The 15,484-nt window shown below is 43.3% G+C and overlaps 1 protein-coding gene across 1 annotated transcript; it reads right to left on the bottom strand.

Annotated features, from left to right (window-relative positions):
- Positions 1–731: 731 nt before the first annotated feature.
- Positions 732–14,916, bottom strand: capn7 (calpain 7). Its single transcript, XM_031576443.2, has 21 exons — positions 14,388–14,916; positions 14,135–14,243; positions 12,760–12,917; positions 12,063–12,130; positions 11,562–11,768; positions 11,341–11,427; positions 11,092–11,218; positions 10,865–10,950; positions 10,537–10,630; positions 9,157–9,303; positions 8,822–8,928; positions 8,448–8,568; positions 7,817–7,961; positions 7,567–7,666; positions 7,057–7,192; positions 6,618–6,693; positions 6,183–6,328; positions 4,087–4,149; positions 3,855–3,985; positions 3,080–3,172; positions 732–2,028 (listed from the first exon to the last, which is right to left on the bottom strand). The coding sequence occupies exons 1-21, from the start codon at positions 14,487–14,489 to the stop codon at positions 1,884–1,886; spliced, it is 2,448 nt and encodes an 815-aa protein (XP_031432303.1). The 5' UTR covers positions 14,490–14,916; the 3' UTR covers positions 732–1,883.
- Between the last annotated feature and the right edge of the window lie 568 nt (positions 14,917–15,484).

Here is a 15,484-nt window from a genome sequence, read left to right as displayed (position 1 = left end):
TCAGACACACCGGCTCTGGTTGCTGATGCTAGGAACCATGGACAGCAGTGAGGTTTGACATTAGTGCTGAGTGATGGGGAGCACAAGCGCAGACGCACAGACTGGAGCCAATTCTGCTGTCAAGTCCCCACCTAGCGTCATGCAGTAATACTCACAGAACATAACACACCCACATTCCATATAGTTCACATTATAGTAATAGTAACATATAGTACATTGACAGAGGATGGATGGATTGTCTCGTGCTGGAAGTGTGGAAAATATCAGTAACCAAGAGAAAGCAACCTCTGAATTCTGAAGTGATCTCTGGCACTTCGTAATTCAGTTACTCCTCAACGTAAACACTTTTTAAATGTGCCTGGATCAAAGTGTGTCTAATCAGGTGAAGGCTGCAGAAGCTGAGACAGCACTCTTTGGGCTCATACAAGTGAAAGGGCCCTGTCTTGATTCCAGGCCTATTTCTCTCTCTGTCTCTCTCTCTCTCTGTCTGTCTCTCTCTCTCCCTCTCCCCACACACACACATACTCACTCAGTCTCAGCCGTTGATGTTGTTGTTTTGACTACGTCCTGTGACTTTCATTAGGACTGTGTGGCACTGACAAGCAGCCTGGCCAAGCACTTGTTAAGCGCTTTGAAAAGCAGGCTTGTTTTTGAAGAGCAGCTGGAGCCTCTTGTGCTGGATTTGCTTCAACTTTCACAACACATTAGTGATTTTTCCCTACACTCAAGTCTGTTAGTTAATATACAACATCTTTATTCTTAGTTTAGTGAATAATGAACATACTGCAATGATCAACTTGAGAAAATAAGGGAACATTGGCAGGAGGGTATAACTGTGTATATTTGCTTTATGCTGGCTGACAAAAACAGCTTGTGATGTACAGTGTGTATTGCTGATGATGCACATAGCTGAGCCTTCACACAAAACAAACAGTCGTCTTGAAAGGCCTGATGAAGCCAAATATGCAACACAGTACCAGAAGAATATCGTATAGCTTCACTTATGTATATATTACTTATTTGGCAATAGATTTATCTGAAACCTTCATGGAAAATTTGCCACAGATATTCCTGTACTCGTAGAAGTGTGCAGGTCTAAAATCTAGAGGAATTGTATGAGCTGAGCGAGCGGAAACATGGATGCAGAACATGGATGCATTTGAGGATGCACCAGAGTGCCCCCCCCCCCTTCCTCCCCTTGGTGTCAGAGAACAGACGTACGGCTGCCTCCTAGTGCAGTGCGGTGAGAGGAGTCAGGTGGTAAAGCCCTTAGAGGAAGTGTGCACCCTTCACAGGCACCAGGCAGCCAGTCTGATCCCTCACTGTTGCTGCTCTGGTGGCCAGAAGACATCATCGTAAAAGATTACATAAGACATCCCTGTCAAGGATGCAGTCTCCTGAGAATAAATATCATTGTCGTCGTTTGGGTCAAGTGCTCATCGCATCGTTTCTCACACGGTTTCATTTATTTCCTTGTCAAAAGTGCAGTCTTGTGTGTGTGTATGTGTGTGTGTGTGTATGTGTGTGTATGTGTGTGTGTGTGCCTGTGTGTGTATGTGTGTGTATGTGTGTGTATGTGTGTGTGTGCACCCACAACTGAATAAATAGTTTGCCGCAAGGCTGACCAAAGGATGTCAAAGGAGGCCTCATCTGTTCATAAAAAAGTAATTGTTGAGATAGGCAAGCTCACATCACAGGTCATGATGAAAGAGGCAGCCTCCAACCGAATCATCTTCATGTCCTCAGTTTCAGTCCATATCAATCTTGAGTAAATGGCCATACCATTTTTTAACAGTCACACGAGGAAGGGAAGACACCCGTTTGAGGTGACATCTGGAGATGTCTTTACCCAGCCGTGGATTCTCGAATCCCCCTCTCGTCCCTCACTGCAGCTGGGACACCCGGAGCGGTGTGGCGCTGCTGAAATCCAGGAAGAAAGGGCCCTCCTGCTTGGCAAGGAAGGTGGTGGGGATGACGTTATAGAGGCCAGCAGGGACGTGCTCCAGCTCCAGGTAACAGAAACCACACCTGCAAGGGATGGACACGTGTCAAACAGAAGGGCAAGGAAAAGGGACTGCAGTGTTGATGTTGATACTAAAAGGTAATGGGGGATCTGATTGAGGCAAGAGCCATGGGCTTACTGTTGGGTCTGAGGAGAAAACTAAAATGGTGTAATTGGTAAAGCTCAGCACAAATATTGAGGTTTACATAGGTTTAGTTTCCTAAGAGTACTTATGAGGTCCATGTTTTCACTGTACTGAAAAAGGATATGGATGATGAATGGAGAAAACAACAGTATGATATAAACATCTGTTAGCTATTAGCTGGCTTGTTCCCTGTGTTACCAATAAAAGACAAGTGTGCCACTGACAACAAATAAAAACCAGTCCACTCGACAACAGACTGACTGCTTTGTAAATAGTGCGTGTAGAAATGACATGAGAGAGGAGCCCAACAGGGACTCTTTCATGTGCAACTTTAAAGTCGCCAGTGGAATTGAATATCTGCCCCTGACTGAAACAACATGCTGAACAGAAACCTGACAAACAGAAACAGGCACACATTCAGAGCAGACTGAAAGCTGCTGTGTATTACAAGAAACACTGAACAGAGTGACTCTGCACTGCCGTGGTCTGGCTTGGCCAAGGCTCAATGTCAAAAAGCATACTCATCAAAAGCCTGACCACACACACACACATGCTACACACATTCAGGGACATGCTGTACACAAGCTAGTTGTTCCTGAAATGCATTCCTTGGCACATTAACCACACAGTCTGTATTAAGAGCTGCAACACAGACAACACATAGCCTAAAATGATGCTGATGAAATGGATCAGTTGAGGTATATGAGAACAGGGAGATTCTGCCATGTCTAAGTCTCTCAAGAACAGCAATGAAAGGGTAACATTTTCACTTGCAGGCCTTCAGTTTGGGATTTCTTCAGTGTGCTGAAGAGAGAAGAGTCCTGACCTACATGACACTACACTATCCATCTTGACCGCTGTGCTTGCCACGAGTTCTTCCTGTCATTCCTGCCTTGACACACAGGTGCTTAAGTCAGAAGGTAGGCCTTTACCGGTAGTCTCCACTGCTCTTGCGCTGGAAGCCTGCGGGTCCCGGCTCTCCGACAGTAGACACGGTCAGGACCTCAAAGCCCACGCTGTACTGCCTGAGGACAGACCCGACACAATCAATCACACTTAAGGGCTGTGCGTCACAAAGCCCCCCCCAACACAAACACAAACACACAACAGAACAGTATGAACAAGAGTCCCTGCTTGGCAGACAATGGCAACTCACGCTAAGACAGAAACAACCAGACATACACAAAAAGGTACAAACAAATAAGTGACAGCTGGAGATAGAGGTGGTACCAGCACAGGATACAGAGGGAGCAAGAGAAGAAGAAGGAGGAAGAGGAGGAGTGAGTGTAGTGACAGAGAGGAGAGACACAGAGAGATACTCTGAACAAACCGTAAGGCGCGGGCCGAGTCATCTCAGCGTTTGAGGAGTAACACTGAGCGTTTTTGGGTTGCCACATGCACTTGTGTGACTCATGTCTAATAGCACAGCTGTTACTGAAAAATCCACACATATAGGGCAGCTACACATTTAAGGTAGTCATGTTTTAGTCTCCCATTAAATGTTTAAAGACATAGTAATCGAATAATCTAATCTAATCCTCATTTCTATGATACAGTGATTAGACATGAGACAGCAGACATGGCACTATGTGATAGACTTTGGTTGGTGCATTGCGTCCTGTCTCCAGCTAGAAAGTGTCGGATGTTAAAACCAGATAAATAGTGCCCTCTTATGGCCAAGAGGCAGCACTGCATTGAGAGTCTCACCTGGACCCTCTCAGCTCTATGAGCAGTGGTCCGGCCTTGTCCACATTGAACTGGTAGATGGGGTTGTGCTTGTACGACTCCTTGTAGTTCCCACAGCCTCCCGCGCTGATCCCCTTCCATTGGCCGTTGAGCTGAGGAAAACAGCAGAAGCTCTTAGTTCACGCCGAGCCTGATGGACCCAAGCTGAACCAAGCCTGAACCACGTGCTCAGAGAAGGGGGGTTGAGACTTACCCTTTTGGTGTTCGTGAAGGGCGTTGGGATTTTGGAGAAATTAAACTTGCACACAGAGTACACCTGCGGAAGAGTTTAGGTGTGATTATTCTCTAATGCCCGAAACATTGACTAGAGTGCCTACATTGCTGCTCACACTTACTGAGCAACACTTGAGCAACACTTGAGCAACACTTGTTTTTGAGTACTTATGAGAGGTCCTTGAAGACTCAAGAACAACACGATGGCAAAAGGTCCCATAAGTGCTGCACATGTTTTCCCACTCCTGGTGTTCCTGAGAATTTTGGAACGGAAACCAGGCGGCCGTCGGGCAGATGTGTTGAGGCTCTGAGAACTCCTTCAAAGACTTCACGACTGAATGAGCACACACACATGAACACACACACACATGCACACAACCCAACCACAAACACACAAGCACAGCACCAGGGCATAAATACGATGTCAGAAGTCCGGACAGAAGTGTTTGATGTAATATTTATCATGCTGCTGGGGTGCTGTCAGATGTAGGCAGCACCCATGGCTTTCTGGTCAACACAGCCAGGAGGGACGATGGAGGGATATGGGGCTCCTCCTCAGCTCTTTCATCCCTCCATCGTCCCTCCACCATCCCTCCGTTTCATTCCTTTCTCCTCTGCCTTTTACAGTACATTACCCTATGGAACGATTTCAAGCAGCCAAATCTCAAATCCATGCATCACATTACATTTCAGCGTGTCAGCCCTTAAACTCCTCACGATCTCAGACGCACTGTTTATATAAGCATACGCATTGTCTTAAAGCCTGGGCTCCAAATTCGGTGTCAGAGTGTTGCGGAGTCGAACACTGTTTGACCTTACGTCGGTGAGAGATAAACGATGGTTGGAGAAGAGTAAGGCGAAATAGCGTTAAAAGAGAAACACAGTGCAATCAGAAAAAGCGAAATAGGCTGCAGGCAGTTATAATGGAAGTCAGTTTTACTCCACAGGAAGCCAGCCAGTGGCTGCATCCAACAGCCCACATCCCGCACACGCGAAGCAGACACAGAGAAACCGCCGGAAAATGTGCTTTGTTTTGATAGCCCAGTCGATTAATCTGAATTCAACATGTGCACAGAAATGATTGATGAACTAGATAAGCAAGAGTGCAAAGGGGAAAGAAGTGTGGTAAAAGCTTAATAACTGATATGTATTAAAACATATCGGGTAGAACTGTGTAATTACAGAACTTATTACTAATAGTAATGTGATAGACTTCAATGCAATCTGTTAATAATCAAATGTCTTATGAGAGAACTTACAAGAATCAGATGATTTACAAAAGCACTTAAGAAACAAAGATAAACCGACAATGTTGTTTAACTCATCAAGTAAGAATGTGTATGGTTTGGTTGAATTCAAGATTTGGCTGTTATATTTTTTTCATTTTCATGTTTGGTGTTTAAATGATTTTACTAAATGTTTGTCATGTAACTAAAATAAGATGTGAAGCAAAGGCACTTTGTGTAGGCAGCGAAGGAAATCCCATATTTGATTAAAAAAATTGAAACAAAGACTTTTTGAGCTGGAACGGGTGGAGAGTAAAATCTCTCAGAAATGGCAGTTAGGGGCAGATAGACTTTCTGACAGGAAAAAGTTCTCTGGAGAACTTGGCACAGCGGTGGAGCCAAGCACAGCACCTCCAGGGAGAGCGAGTCTCGACACCAAGGACACGCCTAGACTTGTAATCTTTTGTTTCCTTTTTAGATAATTGGATTTTTCCAGTATTCCCGAGAGCCTATTTGCAATTATTTCTGTAAGAATTTGAACACACCAACTAAAAACACATCAAACTAAATTTTAAAACTTTTCTTGTTTGATTCTTCTCTCCAAAACTTTGTGACAGTCGAGTAAGAAACTCGTCATTCTTTAACCTTATAACTAGATATAAGATGCAATAATGCTTATAATGCCGGTCCACGGTAAACAATCTACCTTTCTGTTAGGTGAGCTTCAAAAGCAAACACACACACACACACACACACACACACACACACACACACACACACACACACACACACACACACTATAATATAACTGCAATTCTAAGCACACAAATAAAAACAAAGACACACTCACGCGTAGCGTGTAGTTGATAGTGTTCTGCTTCTCGTATTGGGATACCACCAGTGTAAAGGTGTGAGTGCCAGGATTGGTCAGCTTGATCTTGGTCAGATAGTGAGGACTGTTGATGCGGATGCCATCAATAAAGGGAGGCGGGTCCGCTGTAAGGGCACACAGAGAACAGTGTGAGCTCACACCTTACTAGTGTTGTAAAAAAGAGAAGGTGTTAAACGAGGGATAAGGTTTATTACCCAAAATGCAGGAAAAAATGATCCTAACACTTTAAAAATCAAAGGGCGTTACCATTCTGGGTGTGAATTAGACACCTCTGTGTAATGGACACGTACACTATAAACACTGTACATCCTTAAAGCAGGATATAATGATACCAGTTATTTAAACACGTGTGTTTATCTCCAGGATACCACTTCCTCTTAGGCTCCTACTCACAAGGGTAATACACCTTCTTTCCATCCGTCTTGTAAACTACTAAGGTAATGAACTCCCGATTCTGCGCAAAGTCATCCTGAAGGATGAAAAATGAAAGACAGAGCTTAATTACATCAGGGCAGACCAAAATATGAAAAAGAAACATTGCCGTTTTTTTCCACTTTTACTGTGACACAGTAACATACCACATAGACTTTATCGGGCATTTCAGTGGAGATTTATTACGTACATTCAAGGAGATTTATATATATATATATATATATATATATATATACACATTTGCCTTCCATATGCAGCGTTACATCACACACTGGAAGAGGGCATGTCATGGGACCATCAATCAGGTCTTCTCATGCTGCCTGCTCACCAACCTTGTCTGTGATGTGTCTGGTGAGCAGCACCAACCTTGTCTGTGATGTGTCTGGTGAGCAGCACCAACCTTGTCTGTGATGTGTCTGGTGAGCAGCACCCACACTGGAGCTCCCCCTTGTGGACACTGGACCTCCAGTTTGTATTGCGGGTTGTTGGCGAGGCTGTAGGCATCCTTCACTGGACCCTGCTTTGCATCCCAGCTACTGCAGAGTGAAACAAGCAGGCACAAACAGATCAGTATCAGCTCATAGTTTGCTTGTGCAAGATGAAAACTTCATCCTTACAAGGCAAGGTTATAACACCAGTGGTACTATCTAAATGACACAATCTCATGTCTGTAATAAACTCAGGACAAGCTAAAAAGACCAAAAACCTACAAAGTATATAAATATACACAAACACACACGCGCACTCCCCCCACGCACATATACACCATTACGTGACAGAAATAATAACACAATTCAGGTGTGTTAATGTTTACAGCACTAAGAATATGACAATAAACAATAATATAAATAATTAAACATTAAAAAAATATATATAAAAAAAGTTATTACTGAAAAGAAAGATGACTTACCTGTGAATGCATGAAGACTCCTTAAAGAGCGCAGGGTTCCAGCTCATGTAGATGACATCGTAATACTGACACAGATCCTCCCATATAATCCAGAACACACCTGTTGCACAGGCAGCCAGTTCAACAACATGTAGAACGCAACAGTTACGTAACAGACTTACTCTAGTGGATCCTTTCTCTACAAGCTATCTGGCAGTTTGTGAGGTGAAAGCAAACCCATCAATGTAAACACACTGGCATGTTTTCTTACCATTGTCAAACTTCTGTGCCATTTTGGGGTCAAAGTTGAGGTACTTGAGGAGGTCGGGGGTCCAGTTCTTCTCGTCCCTTTCGCTGTAGCGGCCTTTCCACCTGAGGTGGCTCCATGGGTTCTTGAGTTGCAGGAACCGTTTTCCCTGCAGCAGGCAAAAAATGAATGCACGGAGAGTCAACGAATGAAGAGAGAGAAGAAAGGCAAGATGTTCTTACATTCATTTCCAGATGCTCCAGATGTAACAGAGTAAATCGAAGCGGACAACATTAAACAATTAAATGTAACAACAACACCCAATTCCAAGGAAATGGAAGGACAGAGTAAGTAAATAAAACTTCAAAAAGTCTTCAGAGGATGGGAAGGATTGCATGATCATCTTTCATCAAGTCATTGTACTTCTTTATTATGCTATTCATGTTTTTACTGTTATTGATTTCTACGGCCTCAGAAAACCCTCTTGGGGATGTTAAAAATGTCTTTTACTGCACATCTGTTACTAATAGGGATAAAACACTATAAAAATTAACACAACTATGGATTTCATGACTCACAGTCAAAACTCTGACTATGTATTCTTTTTCATGTGAAGTACAGAGCAGGTATAGAACTTTGACCCCATACAGCTTACCTTGTATTCCCTGATCTCTAGAACAGCGTAGGCATGAGTGGGTACCAATCCCCACTTATCCCCCTCTTCCTCCGTCATCACCCCAGTTGCCGTGGTGATGAGGACATCACCTCTATGAAACCTGTCCAAACGTGATGAGACAATGGACAGAGTAAGGGGGAGAAAGATCAGAGAGAGTTTATCTGAATTTATCCTGCCTTCGCCACTTGGAATTTGAAGATTTCCCCCCCAAATTGAGCATGACACATGAGCCTTTGTATGTGTGCTTTTGAGTCAGTGTGTATGGATGGATGTGTTGGATGTTTGTGCATGCAACATATATATATATATGTGTGTGTGTGTGTGTGTGTGTGGGCCCAGTGTTGAGATCTCACCTCTGAAACAGCATGCGGAATGTGTCATCCTTGCTGAAGGACTGATTGTCTGAATGCATGGCCATGCGCTCTGGAATCCAGCCAGTGAGCGCGTGCAGATCAATATTCTGGAGGACACAGAGGGAGAAAGAATCATGGCAAACAATCCCACCACCGCCACAAATGTATATCACAGTGCTGATGCTTTCAAAACAAAGCACTGGCCAAGAGGGGAATGAGCAACATGCTACAAACTTTATGGAGCCCCAAGGGGAGGCTGTCCGTCCTGAGCCCTAGAGGCGTGTACTTCAAATAGGCCTGACACGAATGGAAAGGGCTTAAGGAATAAAACTCACAGAGTTGGAGCCGGGGAAGTCGTATCCTCCCATGACCTTCATGTAGGCCTTCTCTATGAGGGAGACCCACAGCTCATTCCTATTGCTGGAGTAGGAGCACAGCAGCTCTCCATGACGGTCCACTGGCAGGTAGTCATCAATGATGACCTGAGGAAACGGACAATCATGTTCACAATTAGGGGGGGGGGGCGCGTACTAATCATAGACACCTACTGTAGGTACAATTCAATGTACTGCACAAAGACGACTCTCTGTCGAGGGCCGTAACATGAGGATACACTGTTAACCAAGATTGTGTGTAAGAAACTGTTAATGTTCCAATTCACCGAAAGGCTACAAGTTTTAAATTAACACCAGAAATCTAACAAAGAGGGTTGCCATGTCTGTTCAGAGTCTGGTGACGTCCTCAGTCTTGTGCCATCACCACTGAGTTTGGTCCATTTTCTGACCGTCTCTGAGACATTAGATGCATCTCTACTGTTGATGAGCCAGGTGTCAGAAGACAAAGACAAGGACAGTTGGACGAAGGAGCGGGGTGACGGTTCATAACTAGTCCACACGCTGGGTGTCTTTGCGGTGTTGGCACTCAATCTCAACAGCTTTCTTGAGCTCTAGTCAAACATCTCACTTTAATCCACAGTGACACTGCCATAGTGTAAGGCTTCAAAACCTGTTACAGTGTTTTGGCAGTCAGAGCTTCCTATAAAAAGGGGAGGAAATGTAGGTGACTACAGCTGTTTGTAATGTGATCAGGATGAGCCTGGCTTGAATTAAACTGACAAAAAAAGTACTTTTAATGTTGCATAGTTTCACTTTTATAAAGTGTAGACTATTTTTACTTAGTGGTAAACTAGTGTTAAATAGGAAGGATCTACCTGCCACCACTTCTCAGAGGAAAGGCTGGCTGCATACATATCTAACTCTAAGTTGAGTCAATTAAAGGGTAACAATATGTACAGGAAGTACCTGCACAGCTGCATTCCCTTAATTAAGTTGTCAACATGACCTTCATGATGAAGTGATTAAATTGCCTGAAACATTGTTTGCAATGAAGTGATTTATTGAGTGAATTTAGTATGTGGTAAAAAACCCACTGTTATTTCCTTGGCAGGCACTCTCCAAATACTACATTCCACTTTGATACAAAAAACGTGCATGAAACCACTCAACAGCAGGTCAGTAATGTATCGAGTAGGAATTGTGTTGTGTACTAGCAGACTGCTAAGGACTGCAGGAAAAAGAGAAGATCGGTTAAGTAAATAGCTCTGGAGTGGAAGGTTACAACAGTTGCCTGGTGAACCTAGATCTGACAGGTCACAACATTACCAAAATGACCTATCCTGTACATGTTCAAAAGTATGGCAGAAAAAGTGAACCTACCTTTCTAGGCACACCGTTTATGTGCAGCTTCACCATGTACTTCCCACACGGATTATACTCTGGCTGTCCTTTCCTGTTCTGAGGGTAGATGATGCTGCCAACACGAGGAGACACAGCAGGGTGGTCAGTAGTCGTCAATAGTCCAGTGTCACAACACACAGAACACACACAAACTCTTACAAACGTGAGTCACCCTACTACACTCTCTATTTTTGGTCAAAGCAGTGGGAAGTTGGAACTTAGCAAAGCTATGAAAACGGATGAACTAGATAAGCTAGAGATAAAGCTGGAGAGGGGAGGGTGAAGACAGAGTCTGTGGCAGCATTACCTTGTGATGAGTTTCTTGTTGTAGCGTCTTTCATAAGCTGCACTGATGGCCAATGAGGCCACAAATGAACAGTCAGACACTACCGTCTGGAGACGAAGAAAACACACAACACAATGAGTTAGAGATGACAATAAATGTAAAAAAAGACAAAAATGAAACTATGTTAAATTATGACAAGCTCATTTAAACAGAAATCCCCCTGGCTGATCTCTCAATGGGGAACCGACCTGTTTGATACTGAAACTGGACACAGTGAATATCATGGTGGGGTTGTTGCACATTTCATCTGGACGAACCCAGCGAGAAAAGATAGCAGACTGCTTGGGTGACAAAGCCAGTTTACCGCACTTATCCCTATGGCAGACAGAGACAAAGCCAGTTTACCACACGAATCCCTATGGCAGAGAGACAACATTTTCATTTATTTTAATGCGACAGATCTAGAGTTCCAGGAGGCAAACTGAGCGCTGACTCACGAGAAAGGAACAGGAAAGGCAAAGCGCTCCCTCAGGTCCACACTCATAAATGGCACATACGCGATCCCATTGATCTTGGAGGTGCTCCTGTTAAGATGAGCAAAGAGGTGAAAAAACAGCACATGCTCACATGCTCACCCTCTCTCCCCCTTCACTCAGACACACACACACACACACACACACACACACACACACGATACCAGAGGCTCCATGCATCTCACCTCAGCACCTCTATCTCCTCTGAAGTGTAGCGCTGCCCCTGAGGCTCACTGGACTGGACTGCTCTCACTGGCTGCGGCCGGTCGTGCAGGGAGAAGTCTGGGCCCAGGGGCAGAAACTGCCTCACCGGACCACTAGGTTTGGGGGCAGCTGAGGAGGGCTTCTCCTGGGCAGCAACTTTGGTGAGGGCCTCTTTCAGCCCCTCTGCTCTGTGAGGACATGGAGCCAGTGTCACAAAGAGGCAGCAGAGAGTGGAGAGAAACTCAGCAAGCGTATAGATATACTGGTGAGAACAGTGGTCACATGTCGGTTGTAATGCCTGTATTATTCTGTAACTTCAAATAGTCAGCTGTGAAGCTCACAACATCAAACGTTGATCTTAACGGTCTAAGATGTTACTTTTTGGTTAAGACAACCTGGCTTTCAGTTGTGGATATGGAACCACTTCAGGGGCCGAGAGAGAAAATGGTACAGTGTTGATGAGATCGCCACCTGCCTCTCACCTCTCTAGCGCCTGTCGAGCCAGCTGCTTCAGTTTAGCCTGTAGAGCCTGGTCAGATGTCTCACTGGACTGTGGGAGAAAGGACAGAGCAGAGGAATCAGTGCATACACGCACGCACACACACACACACACACACACACACACACACACACACACACACACACACACACACACACACAGACACCCACACATCCAGAGGAGCGTTTCTGATTACAGCAGCAGCATAGACCTGTCAAGAAGGTCTACCTTGCATCTGAAGGGCAGGTTAAAACACCTGTTAACCTACCAAAGATGTGGCTACAGGAGACTTGAGCAAAAAACAGTGGATCCTTATTCGCTAACCTTATACGATTTCAAAAGAAATACGAAGATTTGGAAAGATTGAGAGACCAACCTCAACAGTGCAGTGCACATGGAGGTTGGAAAAGCAATATTCAATGTGTGATTCAGGCCTGTCTTGGCACTGACATGAATAACCAGCCATGCATATAGTACAGAGCACACAATAAATAAAGAGGTTGTGATTAAAAGAGTAAGCTGACTGGGTAGCTTGAGATTAAAAAAAAAATGATTAAAAGAATCAGAATTATTTTTAAACCTGAGGCCTGAACGTGATGTTAGCTTACTGTGTCTGGGGCTGAGTATGTATGTGACAGTATGTTTCCCTGTCACATGGAACTCTATAGTAGTCTACCCACCGCTTGGATACAGAGCTCCACAGCCTGGGTGTAGAGCTCAATGGCCTCATCAGTGTTCTCCTTCTCATCCTCCTCGAAGGCCTGCGTGACCAGGAAGTAGGCCCGCTCCAGATCCAGCTGGTGCTTTGACTTCAGGGGGTCACTGCTCTGTGCTTGGACTGAAAGGGGGATGGGAAGAAACAGGTCAGGTGAACTAAGGCCATAGAACAATCAAAAGTTGTGTAATAAATTAATAAATCATCAATCAATAAATACATAATCAATCAATCAATCAATAAATACAAATCTCCTATAGATAAAATACTCTATATCTTGTATGCCTTCATTGTATGCTGATTAGGATCAGACAATGATTCCTGAGGCACAAGATCATGTAAATGTAATGATGGCCATCTCCTAAACTATGTTCAAAAGAATGATAGTGAAACAAGGGTTTACTGCTGCATACCTGTTAAACAGGAAGGTAACAGGTGAAACATCGTTCTTACAATGGAAGAAGCTGGCAGATCTACACTCTGATTTTATGTTGTTGTACATGATCATGATTCATTATGATTTTAAGTCAGAGTGGATATGAGCCTTAAGTCTTCAACACTACAGAGCATGATCATGCCAATCATACAAACTGAAGAGAAACAGGATATTCTGGTTGACAATATTTACTGCTCAAGGGTACATATACTCAGAAGACAAAAAAAGATTTTAGGTCAAACAACGATCTTGTCCCAACATGTGGCAGGTGCTAAGAAAAAAGTTTAAATCAACATTTGCACAGAGGCTAAAATGGGGTTTAAAAGATACTGCAAGTCACCACTGTAACTGTGAAAATTGCTCTGCAATTTATTGTAAACATCCAGATAATTTAAATTTGTCCCATGCTTGTTCATGTAAGCCCTCACTGTGTCTATACTGATGTATCTATGTTGAATGAGAGGAGCAAACTGGATTATTTTGCCCGACTTTCTCACTTCTCATATAGCAGGTGGACAAAAGAGAATATAGTGGAAGTTTAAGGTGACTGCTTGTGGCAAGTACAGGATACTCCCAATTATGCCGTGGCCATTCGGCCTACTTTAGACTTTAGCAAGTCACACCCACTCTCAAACTGCAGCTTTTGTGATACTTACTGGAAGCAGTTCTGCAAGTCACGGAAAATATGACTTACAGGTGGGAGGTGGCCATCTCACTTTTCACTTTCACACTTAGTGCGCATAAAGTAGTCTAAGCATGTATTTGTAAGCATGGGTGTCACAGCATGTTGGCCAATACAATATTATACCTAACAAACAAGAACAAGCAAACAAACAAACAACCACTGGCACGTGACTACTATGTGTGTATAGAGCCAAAGTGACAGTTAGATGGACTGACTGACCTGCATTATGCAGAGCTTGCACTCTGTCCAGGTACTCGTTCACCTTATCCTGTATGTTTTCCAGCTTAGATCCAGCCATACCAGCGTATATGAGTGCTTGGGCCGCTTCCTGAAAATGACAGGATCATTCTGTAATGCCACACACTTACATAATATGGGCGTATATTGATTCACAAATATACAACTAATTAGTTGCTATAGTACAGCGAGACATACTTCACATAACTCTATATGGATACTATACATGTCTTACCTTGTAATAGAACGCTGCTTCATTATACTTTCCTTTTTGGTCGAACAAAACAGCAGATTTGGCGAATTTCACTGCATCAAGTTCCAGCGCCGTGCAGTCCATCCTTCTCCCAGAAAGAACCTTTCAATCCCAACTAAGTCGGAAAATGTTTCACGATTCCCCTGTCATTTGTAACGATCGTTTGTTACGGTACATACCTTCATATGGCAAAATATTATCGAGAGACCATGGATATGTTGACGTTGCGCGGCTAGCTAGTTAGCTAGTTTGCTAACAGTAACGTTACTTGAAATGTGCTGCCAGGTTGAAGTTGACAGATGATCGTAAATATCACAATTTCAGAAACGGAATGATGATAATAAAACGGAAAATAGTCAGTCTTTACTAAGTAAATACATTTAGCGTTTCGACTCTCGTATGCATGAATTGTGTCAGTACGTTATATCCTGACACGATACATCTACTACAACTACAACTGGCTAGGTAGATAGCTGATCAAACTCAAAACAAATCCATATTCTGCTTCCGGGTAGGTGGGTGTTCACTTTTTCGTCATCCACCGTTTCGCCAACTAGTAGGCCTTGAACTGTCAAGTAAAGAGGCCTACTTTATTCTGATCCGATACACCTAAATTACCTTTTTTCTGCATATCTTCGCATTATGGTAGGCTCACGGAGGTATCAAACGAAATGTAAATAGGTTAGAGGAATACAAAATGTTTTTTCTTTCAAAGCGGATGTTCATCACTTCCTAATTATTGCAGTAAATAAAGAAATAGAATAAAATTCTGTCAATACTTAAATACACTGGCATGACATGTGAACAAATATAAGATGTATTACTGTAGATGTGATGTATAGTTTATAAACGTCTTTCTATATTTAAGTTTTTGTTTAACTTTATTGTTTTATAGGCTACTGTCATGATGATCCCTTTTCACATGCACCTTGAACATTTATTAAATAAAGTGGGAAAATCGATACCTTTTATGTTAATAAGCTGCATTGATTCAAACACATTTCTTCTTATTATTATTATTAGTAGTAGTAGTAGTAGCAGTAGATGGTGTTCTAGTAGTAGTAGTAAATTATTATTTT

Source organism: Clupea harengus, chromosome 11 (assembly GCF_900700415.2).
Source record: "Clupea harengus chromosome 11, Ch_v2.0.2, whole genome shotgun sequence".
Lineage (NCBI taxonomy): Eukaryota > Metazoa > Chordata > Actinopteri > Clupeiformes > Clupeidae > Clupea > Clupea harengus.
The sequence above is the reverse complement of the archived record's forward strand: the minus strand, read 5'-3'. Positions and strand labels throughout refer to the sequence as shown.

Bases quoted from the DNA above. Each gene is read 5' to 3' on its own strand.
- capn7 (XM_031576443.2), bottom strand. From the start codon at position 14,489: ATGGACTGCACGGCGCTGGAACTTGATGCAGTGAAATTCGCCAAATCT. The intron at 9,304-10,536 runs GTAGGTTCACTT...CCGTTTCCTCAG, and splicing joins TAAACGGTGTGCCTAGAAAG to GTCATCATTGATGACTACCT. The intron at 6,329-6,617 runs GTGAGTAGGAGC...GTGCCCTTACAG, and splicing joins AAAGAAGGTGTATTACCCTT to CGGACCCGCCTCCCTTTATT.